This window comes from Macrobrachium nipponense, chromosome 17 (assembly GCF_015104395.2).
Source record: "Macrobrachium nipponense isolate FS-2020 chromosome 17, ASM1510439v2, whole genome shotgun sequence".
NCBI classification, from domain to species: Eukaryota; Metazoa; Arthropoda; class Malacostraca; order Decapoda; family Palaemonidae; genus Macrobrachium; species Macrobrachium nipponense.
In genome coordinates this window covers 33,976,677-33,996,390 of record NC_087210.1, presented here as the reverse complement: position 1 = coordinate 33,996,390, position 19,714 = coordinate 33,976,677, and the positions used below count along the sequence as shown (strand labels likewise).

At 41.3% G+C, this 19,714-nt stretch overlaps 1 protein-coding gene across 1 annotated transcript in view; it reads left to right on the top strand.

Annotated features, from left to right (window-relative positions):
* Positions 1-17,511, top strand: part of LOC135196176 (succinate dehydrogenase [ubiquinone] cytochrome b small subunit, mitochondrial-like) — a 91,758-nt gene extending 74,247 nt beyond the window's left edge. The window contains exons 3-4 of the mRNA XM_064222760.1: positions 4,800-4,996; positions 16,607-17,511. Coding sequence (XP_064078830.1) covers positions 4,800-4,996; positions 16,607-16,784 — 375 coding nt within the window. The 3' untranslated portion in view covers positions 16,785-17,511. The remainder of the gene's footprint in view (positions 1-4,799; positions 4,997-16,606) is intronic.
* Positions 17,512-19,714: the final 2,203 nt, after the last annotated feature.

Sequence of the window (19,714 nt, the reverse complement as noted above, 5' to 3'; positions counted from 1 at the left end):
AGTTCCGCTAACAATGCGAGCGAGAGCGTCCAGTCTTCCTCCCCCATTCCCTCTCTTACTCAAGCTACGCCGGGAGGGGCGAGGTAAATGGGAGGCTTCCTGCACAGCGCTCTCCATAGGATTCAGCGCTGGAATATTCCCCAGTCTTAGTGGATAGGTTGTGGTTTTTTATCATTGTTTGTTTTTTATGTTGGTACTGCATCCAGTCCAGGCCAAGGGCACTTATTAATGCTTTGTCAGGCATTGGTCATATCCTTTGCTGCAAAACTCCCACTAAGACAGAGGTGCCCAATGATTCAACAGCCATCCATGCCACTACAGGTTAAGATGAGCACCAACCAGAGGCAGTATTCACCTGCTAGTGGCTCTCTTACCAGTTAAGGAAACAACAAGGATTTCAGTCAGTGCTGGCAGATTCTTCTATTTTAAAGTCATTATCATGCTTTAATGTTTTGGAGTAGATTAGGGTAAACAATCATGGACGATCCATCGTCATCACGCTGGCTAGGCCTTATTCATTCGATATTTAATTGGTGAAACAAGAATACAATTACAACTTTAAGCATACCATTCAAAAGATTGAAGTTTTGTCAACATAATGTGATATATGAAATCCCCATACGAACTAAAATGAGCATGTGACGCTCTTTGTAAAATATGTTTTCAAGGCAGTTTTGAAATTCAATATGGCGGCAATCGTGTGGCTGGCCTGTCTAACCACGGACAATCCACCATCTTTCCCAGCCTTCCCAGCACTCATTTGAACAATGTTAGCGTATACATGTAACGTTTATTGATCTTACTCAAGATTGCAGTTGTAATCAGCACAATAAAACATTTTGTTGCCTATATTAGTGAAAGTATGAAACTTTATTCCCTGGGTCATGGTTTGAACTGAATTCATTTTTACCTTGTAATGGGTGGTTTTATCCTTACTGCCATCACAACTGAAACTCCACAGTGCTTATTTAATTATAATTATACGTACACATTTTGGTCTTAATCCACTCCAAATTGCACTTGAACCACGTTGCTGTTCCTGGTTCCTAAGAGCTCACTCCACAAACACAGTTACGAGCAGCAGACGACGACATTGTTCATGAGGTGCAAAGCTTTACAGTGGACCCCCCGTATTCGCGTTCTCCAGATTCGCGGACTCACACATTCGCGGATTTCTCTCGGGAACGTTTCCCTGCATTATTCGCGGAAAATTCACACATTCGCGGCATTTTTCTATGGAAAATATCCACAAATTCCTGGTTTATTTTATGAATTTCATCATAAAATGACTTTTTGTGATGAAACTATTAAAAAAACCATGTATGAAATTTTTTAGTGGGTTTTTCTTGAGTTTTAACTAACAAAATAGGCTGTTCTTAGCATTTCTATAGGGGTTCCAAACATTCGCGGGTTCTAACTATTCACGGGGGGGGGGTCTGGTACGCATCCCCCACGAATACGGGGGGACCACTGTGTTCCCTTAATTGTTTACTTTACTAATTATTTAGTTTAACTTTACTTCAAAATGTTTATTTAATTCATGTCCGTTATCCCTTTTTTGCAAGCTAATTAACCCCCCAAAATTACAAATATTTCGGATGCATGCTTACGAGCTGACGACGCGAGGTAAAATGACTCATCGTTGCCGATCTAGTGGAGCGTCACACATACGCTCATACATTTACAAACTGTTTCCATGAGTTCTAGTTGTCATAGTAATGCATTAACCCCTTCGCCACTGGCCTGCTACATTGCTGCTAATGCTTGCATACCGCATGAGACCCCCTGTCGACCGCGAGTATCAATCATTACTTGCTCCCACTAAATTTTATGTTATTCATATTTTTCCTTCATATTCTTATGTGAAAACATTGTGTGTATGGATATCAATGAATATTTTTTACCCCATTGTCAAAAAATTACAAAAAATATAGTAAGAATATCGGAAAAAATAGGAATATTTAGTAGAAAAAGTAATTGCAGAAGTAGGAACTGTTATAAAGTAGTAGAAATAGCAGTAAAGTAATAGAAATAAAGTAGCAGAAAAAGTAGTAAAGTAGTAGTAAAATAGTAGTAGTGGTAATAGCAGTACTAGTTTTCTTACTGAAACAGTTATTCCTAGGTTTCATACAGAAACAGCATATACATCAATGAATGTTTAGGCAGCTGGTAATAATAATAATAATAATAAAACAGTAATAATAGTAATAATAATAATAATAATGATAAAAAAAGCAACAGCATCTCGTGACCAATACGTATATACATATGGGGCAGTTTATTCACCCCCACCCCTTATCATCTGCAAGCTATAAAAAACACATCTCATCACAAGTAACAGGCCTCCATAGAAGTCCTTTCACCTTACGCTTTCCTGTTGAATGAAAGTACTACTCTGCCCGAGCATTCATCCATTCACACAATTTGTCAATTACATCACCACAAAAAAGGAAAAAAAATGCATCACGTAAGCAGATGAAATCTGGTGTATAAGCAGGAATCCCATTGCCACCCTCCGTGAATCAGGGGGGGTGGGTCTGGGCGCAAGTCACAAGATGGATCAGTTATGAACTGCCAGCCTTCATCGACAAGAGGTTCAATGTCTTCCAAACACTCGTTGTCACTGTCAACCTCTAAAAAATTATCACTATAATCATCATCTGATAGATTTGGCAGGTACTCAGACCCTGACTCTGAAACACTATCATCTGACATGATACTGAAAAAAAAAAAAACATAAAATAACTGCAATCAAAAGGGGAAAAAGATTTGGAATTCAATCTACATGGTTTACGGACAAAATCGTAATCATCCTTCTCAGATAATAGCCTGAGGCGCACTGGTATATGTTGGCCAGTACCCCTCCTAATATCCCATATGAAAATGACGTCACGACGTCCATCGGACGCTCATTGGTTAGAATGAATTGTGGGTGGAGCTTCAGCACCTCTCTCGTACACAACACTGTGTCTGGAAACCATCCAAGCTAAAGAAAACGCTTTGCTTTTCGAGGAGGGATGAAAGACGTACACGCGTACGTCCCGGTCTTTTATTACTGTACCGTAAAAGACGTACATGTGTACGTCCCAGTGCTGAAGGGGTTAATGATAAAATTGTTGTAATTGTATATATACTACAAATAGATACGCTAATTTCACTTATTTCCCCGGCTTTGTGTAAGTCTTATACCCAGTTTGGAGGGTATACACATACCAATTGACAACACTGATAAACAATTGAAGAGCGCAAAACACCGCAAAGAATGCCATAGTCCCCTTGAATAAGTACGAATAAGTGCTAGTAAGAGGTCTGGGTTACGATTGTTGTGATGAAAGTGCCCCAATGCGTCTATGGGTACAAGTGGTGTGTGGATTTAGCACAGGAAATGGGAAGTTTATTGACATGCGACTCCGCAAACATCGAGATGGTGTCAATCTTCTAAATATTTCGAGTTGTAAGTAAAAATTTCGAAAGCGTTTTGGGGTTGTGGGCACTGTGTTGGCCACCCTTTTCATTACCCTCTGTTTAAATCTTAAAATATGGCCTTAATTTCTAACTTTGGAGAGAATGTTTACTTCGAAAGGAGAGTAGAGGTCTTGAGCTCCTTTTCTCACCACCAACAACTTGTGACTGATGACCATCTTCGGTGTCAGGACGTGTTATAAGTACTTTTTCGGAGGGTGACCTAGCCGTGGTAGTCGGTGAGTTGGCCAGTCCATGCGGTTGTTTACCCTATGTCCTTATCTCATCTCCATTCAATGTGGGATTTCACTGTGTAATTACTTGGTAAGTTACTTATTTGAAAATTATATTTTCATATTGCAATAGTTTCATCAAGTTACTTATTTGAAAATTATATTTTCATAATAAAATAAAGTTTCATTTATTCTTAGCAAGTAATTACTATACTAAAGCCTACCCACCTCCCCTCTCATGGACATGAGGGCACAAACAAATTGTTTAATGGCTGCCAAGTTGCTCATGTGTTCCCCTTAGTGGGCTGGGTCTGTCACCTAGATAAAACAATTGAGAAGCACTATTGCAAAATTCAAAGAGTTGCTGTGTGGATACTTGGTAAGTTTATATGAAACTTGATTTTTATTTTGAAAATATAATTTTTGTAGTAAAACAGGGGAGAGTTAATGGTGATTTGATTTTAAAGAAATGATAATCTGCCTCCTCTTTTGCCAGCAGCTGCAGCTGCAGCTGCAGAGGCAGTCCCTGGTTATCAAGGGGGTGGTTTCCGTTCTCGACGGGCAACTGATAAGTGAAAGCTGCCATTAACCAAAACTTGGCCATTTATGGTGCCTATAACCAGGTAATGGTGCCTGTGTTAGGTATCTTCTGGTGTCATAACTATTATCGGCACCATAGGGCGCCGATAACTGAAACTCGGCCTGTTATGGCACCGTGAATTGCTGATTTTTGAGTGCCATAAAACTGGATCGCCATTAACTGAGTCTGCCAATAATTGGGGAGTGCCTGTATTATCACTTGCATTAAACATGTTATCAATTGCTTGCTGGAAGTTGTCAGATGAACATCAAATTGGATCATAAGGCTGTGATTGCTGAAGAATGTGTTATGAATAATGACCGCCAGTAGTGAGGCTAATGCAGACTAACCAGGCATAATGGTTTGTAATCGCTGCTAGAAAAGATTACGGCTAGATTATGGTTAAAGCTGTATTCATCAGGTCATGTAGATTTTTTTGGGGAAAATTGTTTGATGAGGTGTATAGGTTACCTATTTTTTTTTTTTATTCATAATCCATAACATTATATGTTATTGTTTTCCAGGCGAAATTCATTAGTGTCTCAGCTAAGAAGAATGCAGCCCCAGAAATAGAACAGGCTGGTCATGACCATGTACTGCACTGGACAGCAGAACGTATATTGTCTGGAATCTTGATGGGTGCAATACCATTAGCAGTGGCATTCCCGTCTCCGGCTATCGAGTATTTCCTTGCACTTTCTATGACACTTCATTCTCACTGGTAAGTTATCTTTTATGGCATGGAAGTGATTTTTTTTTCAGAGGGAAATTTAATTCATGGTAGGTATTTTGTAGGCATGGTTTTGCATACTGTGATACCTCAACTTCCCAGACGTCACTAGGGTTAGCCGTTTCGTAAGTAATGAAATATGATATTTTTATGATAAAATAATTTTTTTTTTATACTTACCAAGTAATTAGATAGCTAAGTATTTCTAAGTACCAGTTAGCTAAAAATTGAAAATCGCGGCAGCGATTCTTTTGTTTCGGTGTAGGTCAGTACCCCACCCACTATCAGGGGAATAGGTAAACAACTCGGCAAAGAAGCTCAATTTTATTTATGCCTTTTCATCCATGAGAGGGGAGGAAGGTGGGCTCCCATTCTGTAATTACTTGATAAGTATAAACAAAACATTATTTTATTTAAAAAATATTTTTGTTTAACTTACCAAGTAATTACATAGCTGATTCCCACATTGTTAGGAGATGGGCTTCATGGATAAACAACTACAGGCTGTCCCTTATTTACGACGGGCTTTTGTTTTTGAGATGTGCCTTAAGCTGAAAATCGGAGCAAGCCAAAAAATTGGTGAAAATCATAAAAAATCCTAAGAAAACCTTACTTTGAATGCTTTGGGTGTCTATTGAAAACTTTGTTAATTGTATTATTATTGTGCTTTTCATAAAAAATCTTCTAATATTGTTTAATGTACATACTCTTGTAAGACCAATTTTATGGCCAAAAATTAGGGACTGAACATTACATGGTGGTATGGGCTAGTTTTAGTAATGTGCAAGAGTTTGGTACTAGGCTAAGCCTAAGCTTTGGATTTCATGACAACAGACAATACAAATGTTGTTTTACTTATTTGAGAAACTTTTATTATTATGTTGTTTTTATATTGAAAAAGTGTAAACTTGAGGGACTAGGCTAAGCCTACCATATTTTTGGATTTCCTGCAGCGAAGTCAACAAAGCAGCATTTGTTTCCACATTAATCGACAAACTCTTACTTTTGTATAATTATCATGACAATAAATATAAATGTTGTTTTAATAATCTGAGAATCTAATAATGTTATGTTGTTTTTAATTTACGTCTGTTCTAGGCTATAATAAGTGCAGCCTACCTTCATTTCCTGAATGTAAACAAAGTACATGCAGTCCCCAGGATACGACGAGGGTTCCGTTTTTGAGACGCGTTGTAACCCGAAAATCGTCGGAAGCTGGAACATCATTAAAAATCCTAAGAAAGCCTTACTTGTTCCGATACGTAATACAAACCATCGGTCCTTTAACAATAGGAATGGAACTTGCGGCAGCTTGAACCGGTCGTAAGCTTTGAACGAGGGAGTTCGGTAATTAATTGCTTGTCCAACAGTCAGCGCACCGCGCGACTGGGAGGTGAAGAACCACTTTGCTTTCGGCCACGCTGGGTGACAGACGTCGCATGCTTCGTACTTCAAACTTTGGGTTGCCTTCTCTTACTAGTGTATTTGTGTGAAAGTCCTGTAAGTACTTGTGACTTTTGTATTTTCATTTTATTATGGATTCTCGTGAGCTGGAAAGTTCCCCACACCCCCCCATCAGCCACAGATGCCCTGGTGTGGAGGGCCGTAAGTGTGGGGCCTTCCGCTCCTTTCCTGAAGTTGACCCTCATGATTTATGTGCTCGGTGTTGGGGGCGCGAATGCTCTCGCACTGAGCCCTGTGATATTTGTTTTGTGTGGTCGGAGGAGCAGTGGGCGCGATTTGAGGGGAGGAGGAAGCGACGTAAGCCTTCCAGGGAGTCAGCGGAAAGTTTTCCGGCTACTCCCCTGGTCTCGGACACGTCGTCTTCTTTCCTCCCTCCATCTCAACTCCCGCGTATGGCTCATTCCCCTTCGGGTGGGTTTCTTGCTCCTCCTCTTCGCCCGATCCGTTGAGCGTGGAGGAGGGGCCGAGATACCCTGACATTCAGTTGTACTCAGGGTTTTCCGTTCACTCGAGGTGGGACTTGTCCCCTACCGGGCGAGGGGGAACACCCCTACTAACCCGACCTTTGCTCCCTGAGGGTGACGACCTCAGCCAGGTTTGGTTTTCGCTGGGTCTCCAGGGGACACCGAGTGTTCGGGGGCTGCTGCATCACCTGGCGAGTGGCTCTGCTCTGGTAACACACGGCCCGGTATTCACCACTACCACCACCGTCTCAACCCCGGGGGGGTATGCCGCCCCTCCTCACCTGGTGTACACTCAATATGCAACCATGGTAACACCTTCAGCTGCTGTCCAGGCGTCGCTTCCAGGTATTCCGAGGAGGGTCGTGACTCCACCGCCCAGGTTCGCCGCTCTCGCCTCAGCCCCCGACTTCCGGTGCCACAAGAGCTCGTGCCTGGACCTGCCGCCAGTACCCAGGATGTCGCTGGCCACTGCCCCACCTCCTGGCGTACCTGCCGTTCCTGCCGTACCTGGACCAACCCCTTCTGACGTTGTTCCTGCCCGAGGTGTTGCTGCTCCAGTCGTGGGTACTTCCGGACAGGTGCAGCCGAGCTGTGTTGCTTCGGCAATTGCCCCGGCTCCGTCCTGGATGGAGGACCTGACGACTGAGGAAGCTGATGAAGAAGAGGAAGAGGAAGGTGTTGTTGTCATCTTCATCGTCTTCTTCATCGTGTCTGCTGCCGCCTCTTCCCCTTCGACTTCCAAGGCTTCACAGCTGAGGAAGAAGAAGGCTGCCTCCTCCCCCCCTAAGAAGTCTCCCTCGGGAGCTTCTAAGGGCCTGTCTCACTTCGGTGTGACCGGGGGATCTTCCGCTGGTCCTCCCGCTCCTTTGGGAGCAGGGCGGGGCCTGTCTCTCCTTCCACAAGGAAAAAGAAGACGGGGACCAGAGGGGTACCGGCTAACACCCCACCTGGTGCTAGGGGCTCTGCCGCTACATCAGGTTCCGTCTCGGCCTCTCGTTCGCGAGAGGTACAGGGTGTTTGGTCGCCCGTGGGTGACTGTGCAGCCAAGGCTCAGGCTTCTGAGTTCGCCCGGCGCCAGGACTGAGGCACCGAGCGGAAGACTGGTGAGAGTCGCTCAGGTGACTCCCGCCAGACCAGTGATCGCTCCCATAGTGATCCGCGGGTACCCAGGGTTGATGCTAAGGTCCCAGACCGGCTGCGGGCCGAGGCAAGGAAGAGGTCCCCTCGAGAGGCCGGTTCCAGCGGCACGACGCGCCGTAAGGACAGGCCCCGCTCCCAGCGGTCTCTGCCGGTCCCCTGACCGGCCGGGACTGGGAGGGTAGGGGGACCAGCAGCAGCTCCTCTGACGCTCGGGACCAGAGCCGCAGTTCTTGGTCCAGCTGCTCTCCCCTGGAGAGCCGCGCGACCAGGCCTGCAGCTCAATCTTTGTTGGTGGTGGTGTCTCAGCAGCCTTGACCAGCGGACAGCACAGCATAGCCCTGAGTATCTGCAGTAGGGTGAGTACGTGTGTTTGGTTTTTTTTTTGTTCTTTGCGTAGGTAGATCAATTGTCCTGTGTGTATTCCGTAGTGTAAAGAAGAAAGTGTGACTGAAGGTAAGTTTGGTAGCTGGATTGGTCAAGTTTATGTGGGGGGGGATTTTGCCCGCTTGTTTTTAAGCTTGTGATCCCGCCACATTGCCTCTGCGCTCCTTGGGTGGGGATGAGGATGAGGCCTTTGTCCGGAATGGTCTCCGGAGTGCCTTGGAGGGACAGGGCTTGAAGGACAGTGCCTTGGAGGGACTCCAGGAAGGCGTAGGTGGTAGATTGTCTCTTTGGGGGTAATTGGAGGTTAAGCCCTTTTTGTCCCTTCCCCAAGCAGCATACACGGTTCAGGCACTGGCCCTGGTATATGATGTAGTGGCAGGCCCCAAGAATTCTCTTAGGTCCCATGGGTCCCTGAAACTCTCCCAGCAGTCAGGGCAAGGCAGAGGAGATTGTACACTCCAAAGGGCATGTCCCTGGCCCCAAAGTCAGTGTAGGGAGCCCTTACCTCCCTTGCTCCAGGCCTCACGGAAGAGAAGCTTCTGGAGGGCCCAGTCTCCTTCTCTCGGTAGAAGGCCATGGACATGGAGTCCACGGCGTGGGCCTCAATTCACACCGCCTCGTGGCTCGATCTGTAGACCGGAGCAGTGGCTAAGTTTGCCATGGAGCACGATCTCCAGGATGAGGTGGGGCTGGCCCAGTTCAAGGAACCGGTCTTGTTGGGGGCCAAGTCCATAGGGTTCATCACGACCTAACTTTATCCAGTGGACTAACTGGGTCCTAAGGAGGCGGGATGCCGTTCTGGCGAAGCTCCCGAGGAGTTTGCCGGATAGGGAAGCCAAGGCCCTGAGGAACACCCTGGTCTCGAGCAAGTCCCTCTTTCCGGAGCTTTAGGTAGAGGAGGCCCTGGAACGTTGGAGGAAGGCCAGCCAGGGCCTCTTCCTTTAGGCAGCTGGTTCAGCGCAGGGGTCAGGAGCCTTCTAAGGCCAGACAGCAGTTGAGGCACGGGACTGGCTCCACCTCCAACAACCTTGATTCATCTATGGGACGATGGGGAGCACAGGGGTCTCAGCCCTCTTCCAGGGCCCCTCCCACCCCCTCCTCCTCGTTCAGAGCCAGACCCTCAGCCTCCTGGAGGGGCAAGATTGGCCGCTTCCCCAGGAGAAAGTAGGTGTTGGGGCCCCCCTACCCCACCAATCACCACGGGTGGGGTTGCCTCTCGAACCATTGGCGGGACTGGGAGGATCTCGGAGTTGACCTGTGGACAGTGCAGGTCCTCAGGGACGGTTACTGGATCTCCTTCCTAGATGAGAAGCCTCCCCTGACGGGGGAGTCGACAGTGGGGTGTTCCAGCCTCGGATCCCCAGTCATGGGGAGCCCGTTCGACTGGAGGATCTGTCTCTGCTAGAGAAGGGGGCCCTCCAGCGAGTGGTAGACCACTCCCCAGTGTTCTTCAGTCGCCTCTTCCTGCTGGGGAAGGCCTTGGGGGGATGGAGACTGGCGATAGACCTGTCCGTCCTCAACACCTTCGTCCTCAAGGCAGACTTCAAGATGGAGACCCCTTAATCGGTTCTAGCGGCCCTGAAAGAAGGGGACTTTATGATGTCCCTGGACCTCAAGGACGCTTATTTTCAAATCCCAGTCCACCCCTCCAGCAGGAAGTACCTCCACATCAGGTGGGAAGGCAACACCTTCCAGTTCAGGACTCTCTGCTTTGGGTTGTCGACGGCACCGCAGGTCTCCATGAGAATGTTCTCCTTCAAGTCAGCCTGGGCTCACAGGAGGGGGATCAGTCTCCTGCAATACTTGAATGACTGGTTACTCCTTTCCTCCCCAAGAGAACTCTTGGAGGCACAAAGGGATGAACTCCTGGGCCTTTGCAGGAGGTTAGGCATCGTCCTGAATTGAGAAAAGTCCCACATGATGGCCACCACCAGGATGGTCTACCTGGGGATGGACTTTCACACATTTTAAGCATAAACATTTATAACATTGACACTTTATCGCTAAATTTGCGCTGATTTAATTCTATATTTTTGGCATAGAACAGCTTCAGAGGCATATATTTTTTACCCTAGGTGGATTGCGGTGCCCATAGACTTGAATTTGAGTTACCGTCAAGCCCCCAGGAACAGAACCTTGCTGGTAACTGGGGTCTGCCTGTACAGGCAGTCCCTGGTTATAGGCAGACTCATTTATCAGCGATCCGGTTTGATGGCGCTTGCCTGGCGCTGAAAATCACTTGTTTTTGGTCATATTTCATCGATTTCACGTTACCGGCACCAGTAAGAGAGTAATGGTGCCGAGACATTAACTAACAGAATTGCCATTAACTGGATGAACCTTCGCTGATGACTGTGGACTGCTTGTATATATGTATACAGAGTCAGTCCCCGGATGGGGGGTTTCTGTTCCCAACAGTGCAACAATAACCAAAAATTGCTGATAACTGAAATAATGCAAAAAAAATCCCTGACCCCCAGTTATCTCTACCAAAGATTCAGTTATCGTCATTGCCAGGCAGGCCCCATAAAACTGGATCGCTGATAACCAGGCAGTCCCCTGTCTTGATGATGTGAAAATCAGTTACAGGCAGTCCCCCGGGTTACGTTGGGTTCGGCTTACGACTTTCCGAGGTTAAGGCACTTTTCAATTATATTCATCAGAAATTATTTCCAGGGTTACGACGCCTACATCTGGCAGATGAAATATGACACCAAAAATGCAAAGTAATCAATATTTGAATGGTTTTTTTAATGAAAAATGCACTAAGAATGCATTTTACATAGTTTTCAAGGCACCCAATGCATTAAAAGTAAGGTTTTCTTAGTATTTTTGATGATGTTCCAGCTTACGACGATTTTCGGCTTACAACGCGTTTCAAGAACGGAAGCCCCGTCATAACCCGGGGACTGCCTGTATTATTGGCGCTGATAACTGGTTAATGGCACCTCTGTTAGGGATTTAAAAGCGCTGATATAGCTGGAAATTGTGCATTTTGCCACTGAAAATTAAATAATTGATTTTTGCTGATAGAAAAGGGCCATAAAACCAGATTTCCGATAACTTGGGACTGAATACAAATGTAGATTTTCATTAGGTTGACAAATTTTTAATGTCTGATTCCATGAATCTCTCTCTCTCTCTCTCTCTCTCTCTCTCTCTCTCTCTCTCTCTCTCTCTCTCTCTCTCTCTCTCTCTCTCTCTCTCAATCATTAGGACACTGTGAATGCACAGTAAAACCTGCTCCTACAGATATGTAAGCACACGATGTCTCCTCTTAGGATGGACTAACAAGTCTTTGAGACATCCTAATCCTTGTAACTCCAAGTGAGCACACGATGTCTCCTCAGATGGACTAACAAGTCTTTGAGGAATCCTAATCCTTGTAACTCCAGAGAGAGAGAGAGAGAGAGAGAGAGAGAGAGAGAGAGAGAGAGAGAGAGCAAAGTATCTATACAATGTTTACAGTAATACAAATTCAATAAATCTTCAATACAAATCGTAAACTTAAGCTCAATTTGGGCCCACCCCAGAATGAACTTAAGTACATTCTCCCACTCTTTCTATTTTAAGGATAATGGAAGCTGTATTTGAAATTATATTACTGCAAAGTGATTTTGGATGATAGAGCATGCTTTACAGTATCTGAAATATATGCTAATTATTTTAATTTTTCCAGTCAGTTTTAATGGCGCAAAACTTTTATGTAATTTATAGAATTATAGTATAAAAAAAATGACAAAAGTAACATCACGTTTATCTATAAAGATATAACTTTACAAAACAAAAACAGTACATTTATAAAAAAAATCAATCTTCCACGTATATCACAGAGAGAGAGAGAGAGAGAGAGAGAGAGAGAACAGCTGGGGATGAGAGTTCACAGGCACTTAAACTGGCTGGGAAGAGAGTAGAATGTCGAGTGTTGCCTACATATTATTTTATAAATAATTTTACAGTGATTGATAAAATATTCTTTTGTGCACTGTTATAATGTGTGATAATATAGTAAACTAAACTTGTAATGGAATGCGGTACAAGAGAAGAGACAAAGCAAACTATGGCAACAGTATACCTCTGGCATCTATCGTGAAATTCCTGCATTTGTTATTTTCATGTTTTTTTTTTTCACTTTTATGATGCTTTATTTGATATTTTCATTAAAATGATATTTACAGTTTATGATAGTGTAATTGATATTTTCATTAAAATGATATGTACAGGACAGTACTGATATATGAGAGAGAGAGAGAGAGAGAGAGAGAGAGAGAGAGAGAGAGAGAGAGATATTACGTTACGTTGTCACAGAAAAATGTTTTGCTATGAGAATGGTGGCACTAGAATCTTTTAATAAATTTATTGGAGATGATGAGGACTAACCACAAAATGATGTAAACCAAGAACTTGCTGTAGTATAAATATATATACATATGTATATATATATATTTTTTAACAAATGTATTTGTACGTAATCATGGAAATACTAACATGACATTCCAACCTCTTTGGAGATTGTCCCATTGTTCTAAACCACCCACCTAGTTGTCAACGGATTTAGTTATTGGCGATCCGGTTATGGGGCTTGTCTAGTGCCAAAAATGGGATTTTTTGGCACCAGAATGTGGTGATTTCCGGTTATCAGCACCATAAGTGCCATAAATGCCAATTTTCGGTTATTGGCGATTTTTGCTTATTTGGGTAAACAACCAAATTGTGATGACCATTTCACTCAAAAAGACCACTTTTTTCCACTGTATTTAACTGATGAAACAACAATACAATTACATCTTTAAGCATACCATTCAAAAGATTGAGGTTTAGTCATCAAAATGAGATATATGAAAGTGCCATACAAACTGAAATAAACATGTGAAGTCGTCATAAAATATGTTTTCAAGGCAGTTTTTAAATCCAATATAGCTTCTATTCTAATCTCTACCCTCAATCACTTTTATGGCCGCCACGTCCTTCCCAGCACTCATTTGAACAACATTTGCATATATATTACTCAAGATTGTAGTTGTAATCAGCACAATAAAACAACACTGTGTTCCCCATTTTAGTTAAAATATGAGAAGTCATAATCCCGAAGTCATGTTTTCAACGGAAATGCATTTTTACCTTGTAATCAGTGGTTTTTATCCTTACTGCCATCACAGCAGTGTGTTTATGATTGTAATAATACAAGTTTTTTCTTAATTCACTCCAAATTCCACTTGAAATACGTGAGTTTGTTTGCAGCAAAGCCATAGTAGAAACAATTTTTTAGCTTTTATTGTACATCTGGTTGCCAAGGACATTGGCGAGCAGACGTCGGATTAATGAATTGATCATGACAAAAACTTTGTATTATTTTGCTAGCACTTTTCGTTGATTTAAGTCTATATTTTTATTTTTATTTTTTTATTGTATGCTTGAAATAAATGTAACCTTTAATGTTTGCATACTAAGAATGGCAAACTTCGTGGCCAATTTAGTGGACACCTTCACAAACTGTTTCCATGAATTCTAGTTGCCATAGTAATGCAATAATGATAAAATTGCTCTTAATATTTATGTATATATACTACAAATAGATACGCAAATTTCACTTATTTCCACTGTTTTGTGTAAGTCTTATACTACCCAGTTTGGAGGGTAAACACTTACCAATTGGCAACAGCAACAAATGTGAAATAAAATGCATGATAAAGGTTAAATTATAATTGGAACAAGATATCATTAGTATTGAAAATTCATAAATTTCCATTCTAAGTATTCAAAATCTTCATTTAATCCTGCATTAATTTCTTATGGTGTGAAAACAGACAAGTGGCCCAGAGGGCGGAGGTGATTGCGTCACACATATCCAAAATGTAAATAATAAAGATATTATGTGTGAGCATTAGAATTATAACAATTACATGAATAGTTGATAACAATCTGCATGGATAACTGGTAAACTTCTCAGATATGCATTGTGTACATATTTAAGACATCATTTTCTGCAGGAAAGTTGAGTATGACAATTCATCTAAAATTGGTACGACACACAGTGGTTCAGAATTGCTAAATTTTGGACAAAACTCTAAGGTGAAAACAATCCCAACTTGAAACCCAGTTAATAAAAGGCAGAATTAAACAAAGAAAAAGTTTATTCTAACATTACATAAAGTTTTTTTTTATGTACTATTGGACCTTCTTAAATCACGAAAATGATAACACTAGTCATAAGAAAGGGATTTTTATATTATTATAAAAAAATATTAAAAATATATATACAATAACAAGTCATGAAAAAAATAAATAAAGAAATACAAGAGCATGATATTATTTTGACTATGACAGGAATTAACAAGTATATTAAAAGAAATAAAAACTTGTGCTTTAGTGTCCTATACTACTTTCATCACTGTCACTTTCCTGACCAGCATTTCCAGACTATTCAGTAGTGGGATCACTCATGAAAATAGGTGATGCTTCAAGTAAGGAAAGGACTTTGGGTGATAAATGAATTTTTCTTACGTTGTAATCCTCGCGGTCGCAGCTGGTCACAAGAAATTTTTGCTGATTATGAAAGTTTATGTATTAAATATTGCCCACATGGCAAATACATTGGAGGATACAGTGGGAATACCTTTCAAAATCTGCATGTATTGTAGTTATGTCATTAAAGGTATTCCTACTAACTTGAGGTAAAATTCTTCACATATTAAAAAATATGAAGCTCATAAATATTATACCTCAATATTTTTCCATCAGTTTATGACCCACTTAACTTGCAACTTCGTCCCCTCTTGTTGCATTTAACATCACTTGAAAATGAAATACCAAAAAAACATAATTAATTCTGCAATCAGTGGAAATTGATTTTTGGCTACGAATTCGTGGTCCTGGACCACTGTGCGACTTGACAGTCAAGATGTCAGGACGTCATAATACAGGACTTAAATAAAGGTCCTAATTCCGAAAATAATTACTTGAAACACCTTATATTATGTATTTGATATAGCTACCTACTTATATTAATATTTTGAAAATTGGGAAAATTCAAAAAATACACTAGCTAAGGTTTACAGCAAACTGTTGAAATGTGTGTCAGGAATCTAGTTACTTTTTCAACAGTTAATATTTTTGAATTATTATCATGTAATAGATTTATGCAATTCATAACATTATACTAATGTTTATTTAAATAATTATTTAGCATCTATGGGTACAAATGGTTTGCGGATTTAGCACAGGAAATGGGAAGTTTGACATAGTGACTTTGCAAACATCGAGGTGATGTTTATATCCTATATGTAGGGTGTTTTAAGTAAAAATTTGAAAGTGTCATTGGGGGTAAGTTAGTATTGCACGTGGCTAGACTTTCATTAACCTCTATTTAATAGGAAATTATGACCTTAATTTGTGACTTGGGAGGAAAAATTTACTTCGAGAGGAAAGTAGAGGCCTGTAGGTGCTGCTTTGACAGACGCTGGCTTGTGACTATTCACCAATGTCTATTCTGGGTTACAGGACGTGTTAAAAGTATTTTTTCTGGAAGGTGGCCGAAGAACGGGTGAGGTGGCCACCAGAAGTCCATTCGATTTTTTACCCTAAGCTGTCCGAACAGAACCCCCACCGATAACCAGGACTGCACGTATCCTGAAATACATACTTTTACAGTAAATATAATTTACAAACCCAGGAAAATATCAATAATATGCGTAAAATGTACGCCCAATGCATTATAGAACGATGCCATAGGCCAAAGAAAGCATACATCTGAATGATATGAGTTTTTGTTTGAACTGTCAAGTTTGGTGATGAACAGTTAAAATAGACAGTTAAATGGTTTTTAGGGGTGTGTATAACCTACTTAAGAGTAACAGTAGTAGGAGAGTAGAACTGTAATGTAAGGTTACTTTGGGAGGTTTGGGTTGATGGTTGTGAATGCATTTTTGTCTGAAATGATAATAAATGGTTTTAATATGATAATTAGATTTTAATTTTCAGTTGAACTATCAAATTAAGCAGTGAAAATTAAAATAGTCAGTTATAAACATTATAGTTTAAGGTGTAGAAAATATTTGTCAATTATAAGCATTTTTAGAGAGGATTTTTGCATTTCCATAAATTTTTAATTTCTGCTTAAGGCTGTTGTTAAGTATGATTTCTCTTTCAGGGGAATTGAAGCCATTGTTGTGGATTATGTGAGGCCAAGTGTGTTTGGCAAGGTCATCCCCAAGTTGGCAGTTGGTGCAGTATATGGGTTGTCCTTCTTGACACTTGGAGGACTTTGTTATTTCATATATACAGATGTTGGAATTATCAATGCTGTGAAACTTTTGTGGAAGTTATAGTTAAAGATACTTTTTGACAAAAGAATTTTTTTTGCAATTGTTCATTGAATTTATTAACGTGTTTCTTGGAAGAAATAATGATAGTAGGAGCTTATCCCAATTTTTAGGGACAATTTCATTTCATATTTTGCAACCAAAATTTGTTTCATTATCTTGCAGCATAATGCACAGTATGTGACTACAGATAGCAGCCAAATTGATGCCTTAATTGTTCAGGTGTATCAACAATGTTAAACATGTATGCAAAGTAGTGGTGCCATTTCGTTGTCTGTAATGATCAAGGTTTACAAAGTGGAGGTATATTGCCTCTAGAAAATGGAATAAAAGCTCCCATAAAGAGTTTATTCTCATTCACATAATCAGTCATATGCACTGTAGAACATATTAGACAGTGGTAGTAATTGTTGGCTACCAAGTTCTGTTGAAAGTTAATCAGGCATTATAGACTGCCATGTTTCACTGGAATTTTTAGTTAGATTAGTCTGTAGTCATATAGGTTGTATAGATAAAATACAAATTGTATGTCTACCTAATGCTAATCTGGATAAAGGTTGTTGATGTACTGTCTTTCTATTTTACTATAAAGTGAAGTGCTGTAATGTAAATATACAGGGAGGGAACAAAGCTGTTGTACAAGTATCTTTTCTTTGCATGTGCACATTTTATTAAATGATTGCTATCTATTGTATATATTAATTATGTTAATAAAGTAATTTAAGAGATTCTAGTATGGTTTATTTTATTTTAAAAAATTAAGAATTCATATTTATCTCGATAGGTCTGGAATGTATTGCATATTTACACTATAATGGTATGTGTATAAACTGTTTTATGATGCAGTGGTCACAGTTACTACTCAGTAATTACTAGTATAATTGCCTCATGCAGATATTGTATCTACAGGAAACAATAAGATAATGGTGACACCATTTTACATCAACATGTAAGGCCTTTGACTTTTAGAAAAGTAAGCTTAGTGTATTCAGTGTACCATGCAATTTTTAAAATTATGGCGCTTTAAGAATTACATATCCATCAAAAGTTCATTTTCTTATATTTTGATATTAAAGTATATTTCTGTTTACGTATAAGACGACGTTCGGATAAGACGAGGTAAAAAATCATTGTAAATTTTCATGAATTTATCTCATATCTGTTGTATAATACGACTTCTAAATTACAAAGCCAAAATGTTTTTTGGTGAAGTTATTTGCAGATCAACCATATTATAATGATGACTTAAATAAAGGTTGTTTTGCTTGTTATATCCAATTACAGCATTACTATTACTGTTATCATATTGTTACTGTATTACAGAATATAAACATTGTAATGTAAACCAATTTGCATTTTATATATTTTGAAATTCTGCTGATTGAGTATTTTTAGGAATATCTTCATTGCCATTGGTTGTAAGAAGAGATAATTTGGAGATATATTTTCTCGTAAATTAATGAAGTCTGGTTGAAAACGTGCACATATTACTTCATTGTATAAGCATTAGATGTGGTTTCTCCAGTTCCAAACATCACTTTCGCCTGGCCGTTATTTGTTTTATTCAGCCTCGGCTATAACCTGCAGCTTTAATTTACTAGTATGTATTCTCTTTTGATATCTCCCTTGCATGAGGGATGAGCAAAAATATATTTCATGTATGACACTTACCTGGCAGGTATATATATATAGCTATATCCTCTGTTGCACTGGCAGAATTTTCAAAACTCGCGGCAACCGTTAGATCACTGGTAGTTCAGGTGATCGCCACCCCGTTCCCGTGGCGCTGGCGCTCGGAACCATTCCCACTTTCGTCAGATTTTCTCTGCCAGCCGAACCGTCAACATCGTTGAGGGTTCCCTGCTTGAATTTTGAGCTCGTTAGCTGACTTTTCGCTGTACTTGGATGTATTCTTTTGGTATCGTATTGAAAAGTTGGATTGGCAATCGCTTTTGGATTTTCTTACAATGTCTGATTCTGGTATTGTCTTTAAAGTGTGTGTGAAAGAAAGGTGTAAGGTGAGAATACCGAAAGCCTTGGTAGACCCTCACACAGTGTGTAAGAAGTGTAGAGAGGGTGTGTGTACTTGGGATAATAGGTGTAATGAGTGTGAAAGTTTTAATGAGAAAGAGTGGAAGACTCACTAAATATGTGGAGAGATTGGAGAAAGATAGAGTGAGGAGATCAGTGTCTCGGAGTGAGAGGTCAGGCTCTTCTAGTAAGGCCTTGAATGCTTCAGTTATTTCTCCACCTCCTTCCCAAGTAGAAGTTGTAGAACCTTCACCTCGGGTTTCTCCTGTGCCTGCTGCTGTTTCTGAGGATCCAAATTATGTTAAAGTGTTTGCCGCCCTTGCATCAATGGGCGATCAGATTCAGCGTCTTACGGACAAAGTGGGTGCTTTTGATTGTGACAGTGTAGTGGAGGGGGGGCTGATCGTCTCGTGCTCCTAGACCTAGACCGCTGCCAAGCTCCCAGACCCAAGGGAGAAGGCATGTCAACAGTCGAAGGGAGGCGAGAGGGGTCCCCATACGATCAGTCGTCCCTTCAGGCAGTCCTGTTGCGTCCCAGGCTGCAGCAGTGCGCCATAGAAAAGGCGACACTGGGAAGTGTTTTTCTTCTACCAATAGCTCTGCGTCAGGCAGGTATCGACGCTATGCGGAGGAATCGCGTCCCCTTAAGAGGACGCACAGACCTACGTCATCTCAGGATGAACTCGGTTACGCGCAAAACAGGTGGAGTAGCCCCGAGATTTTCTCATTCATTGAGGAGGAGGACGTTGTTCCGGTCAAAAGGAGGAGAACATTTCGTTCAAGGGAGGACGCAAGACGTTCTATGGCCGGCAGTTCGCCTGATAAGGGCTCTCCTCCTGCGTCCTGGGTACGCTCTCCTGTGTCTTCTCCGTCTCGCAGACCTCAAGTCTTTGCTTCTCGTCATA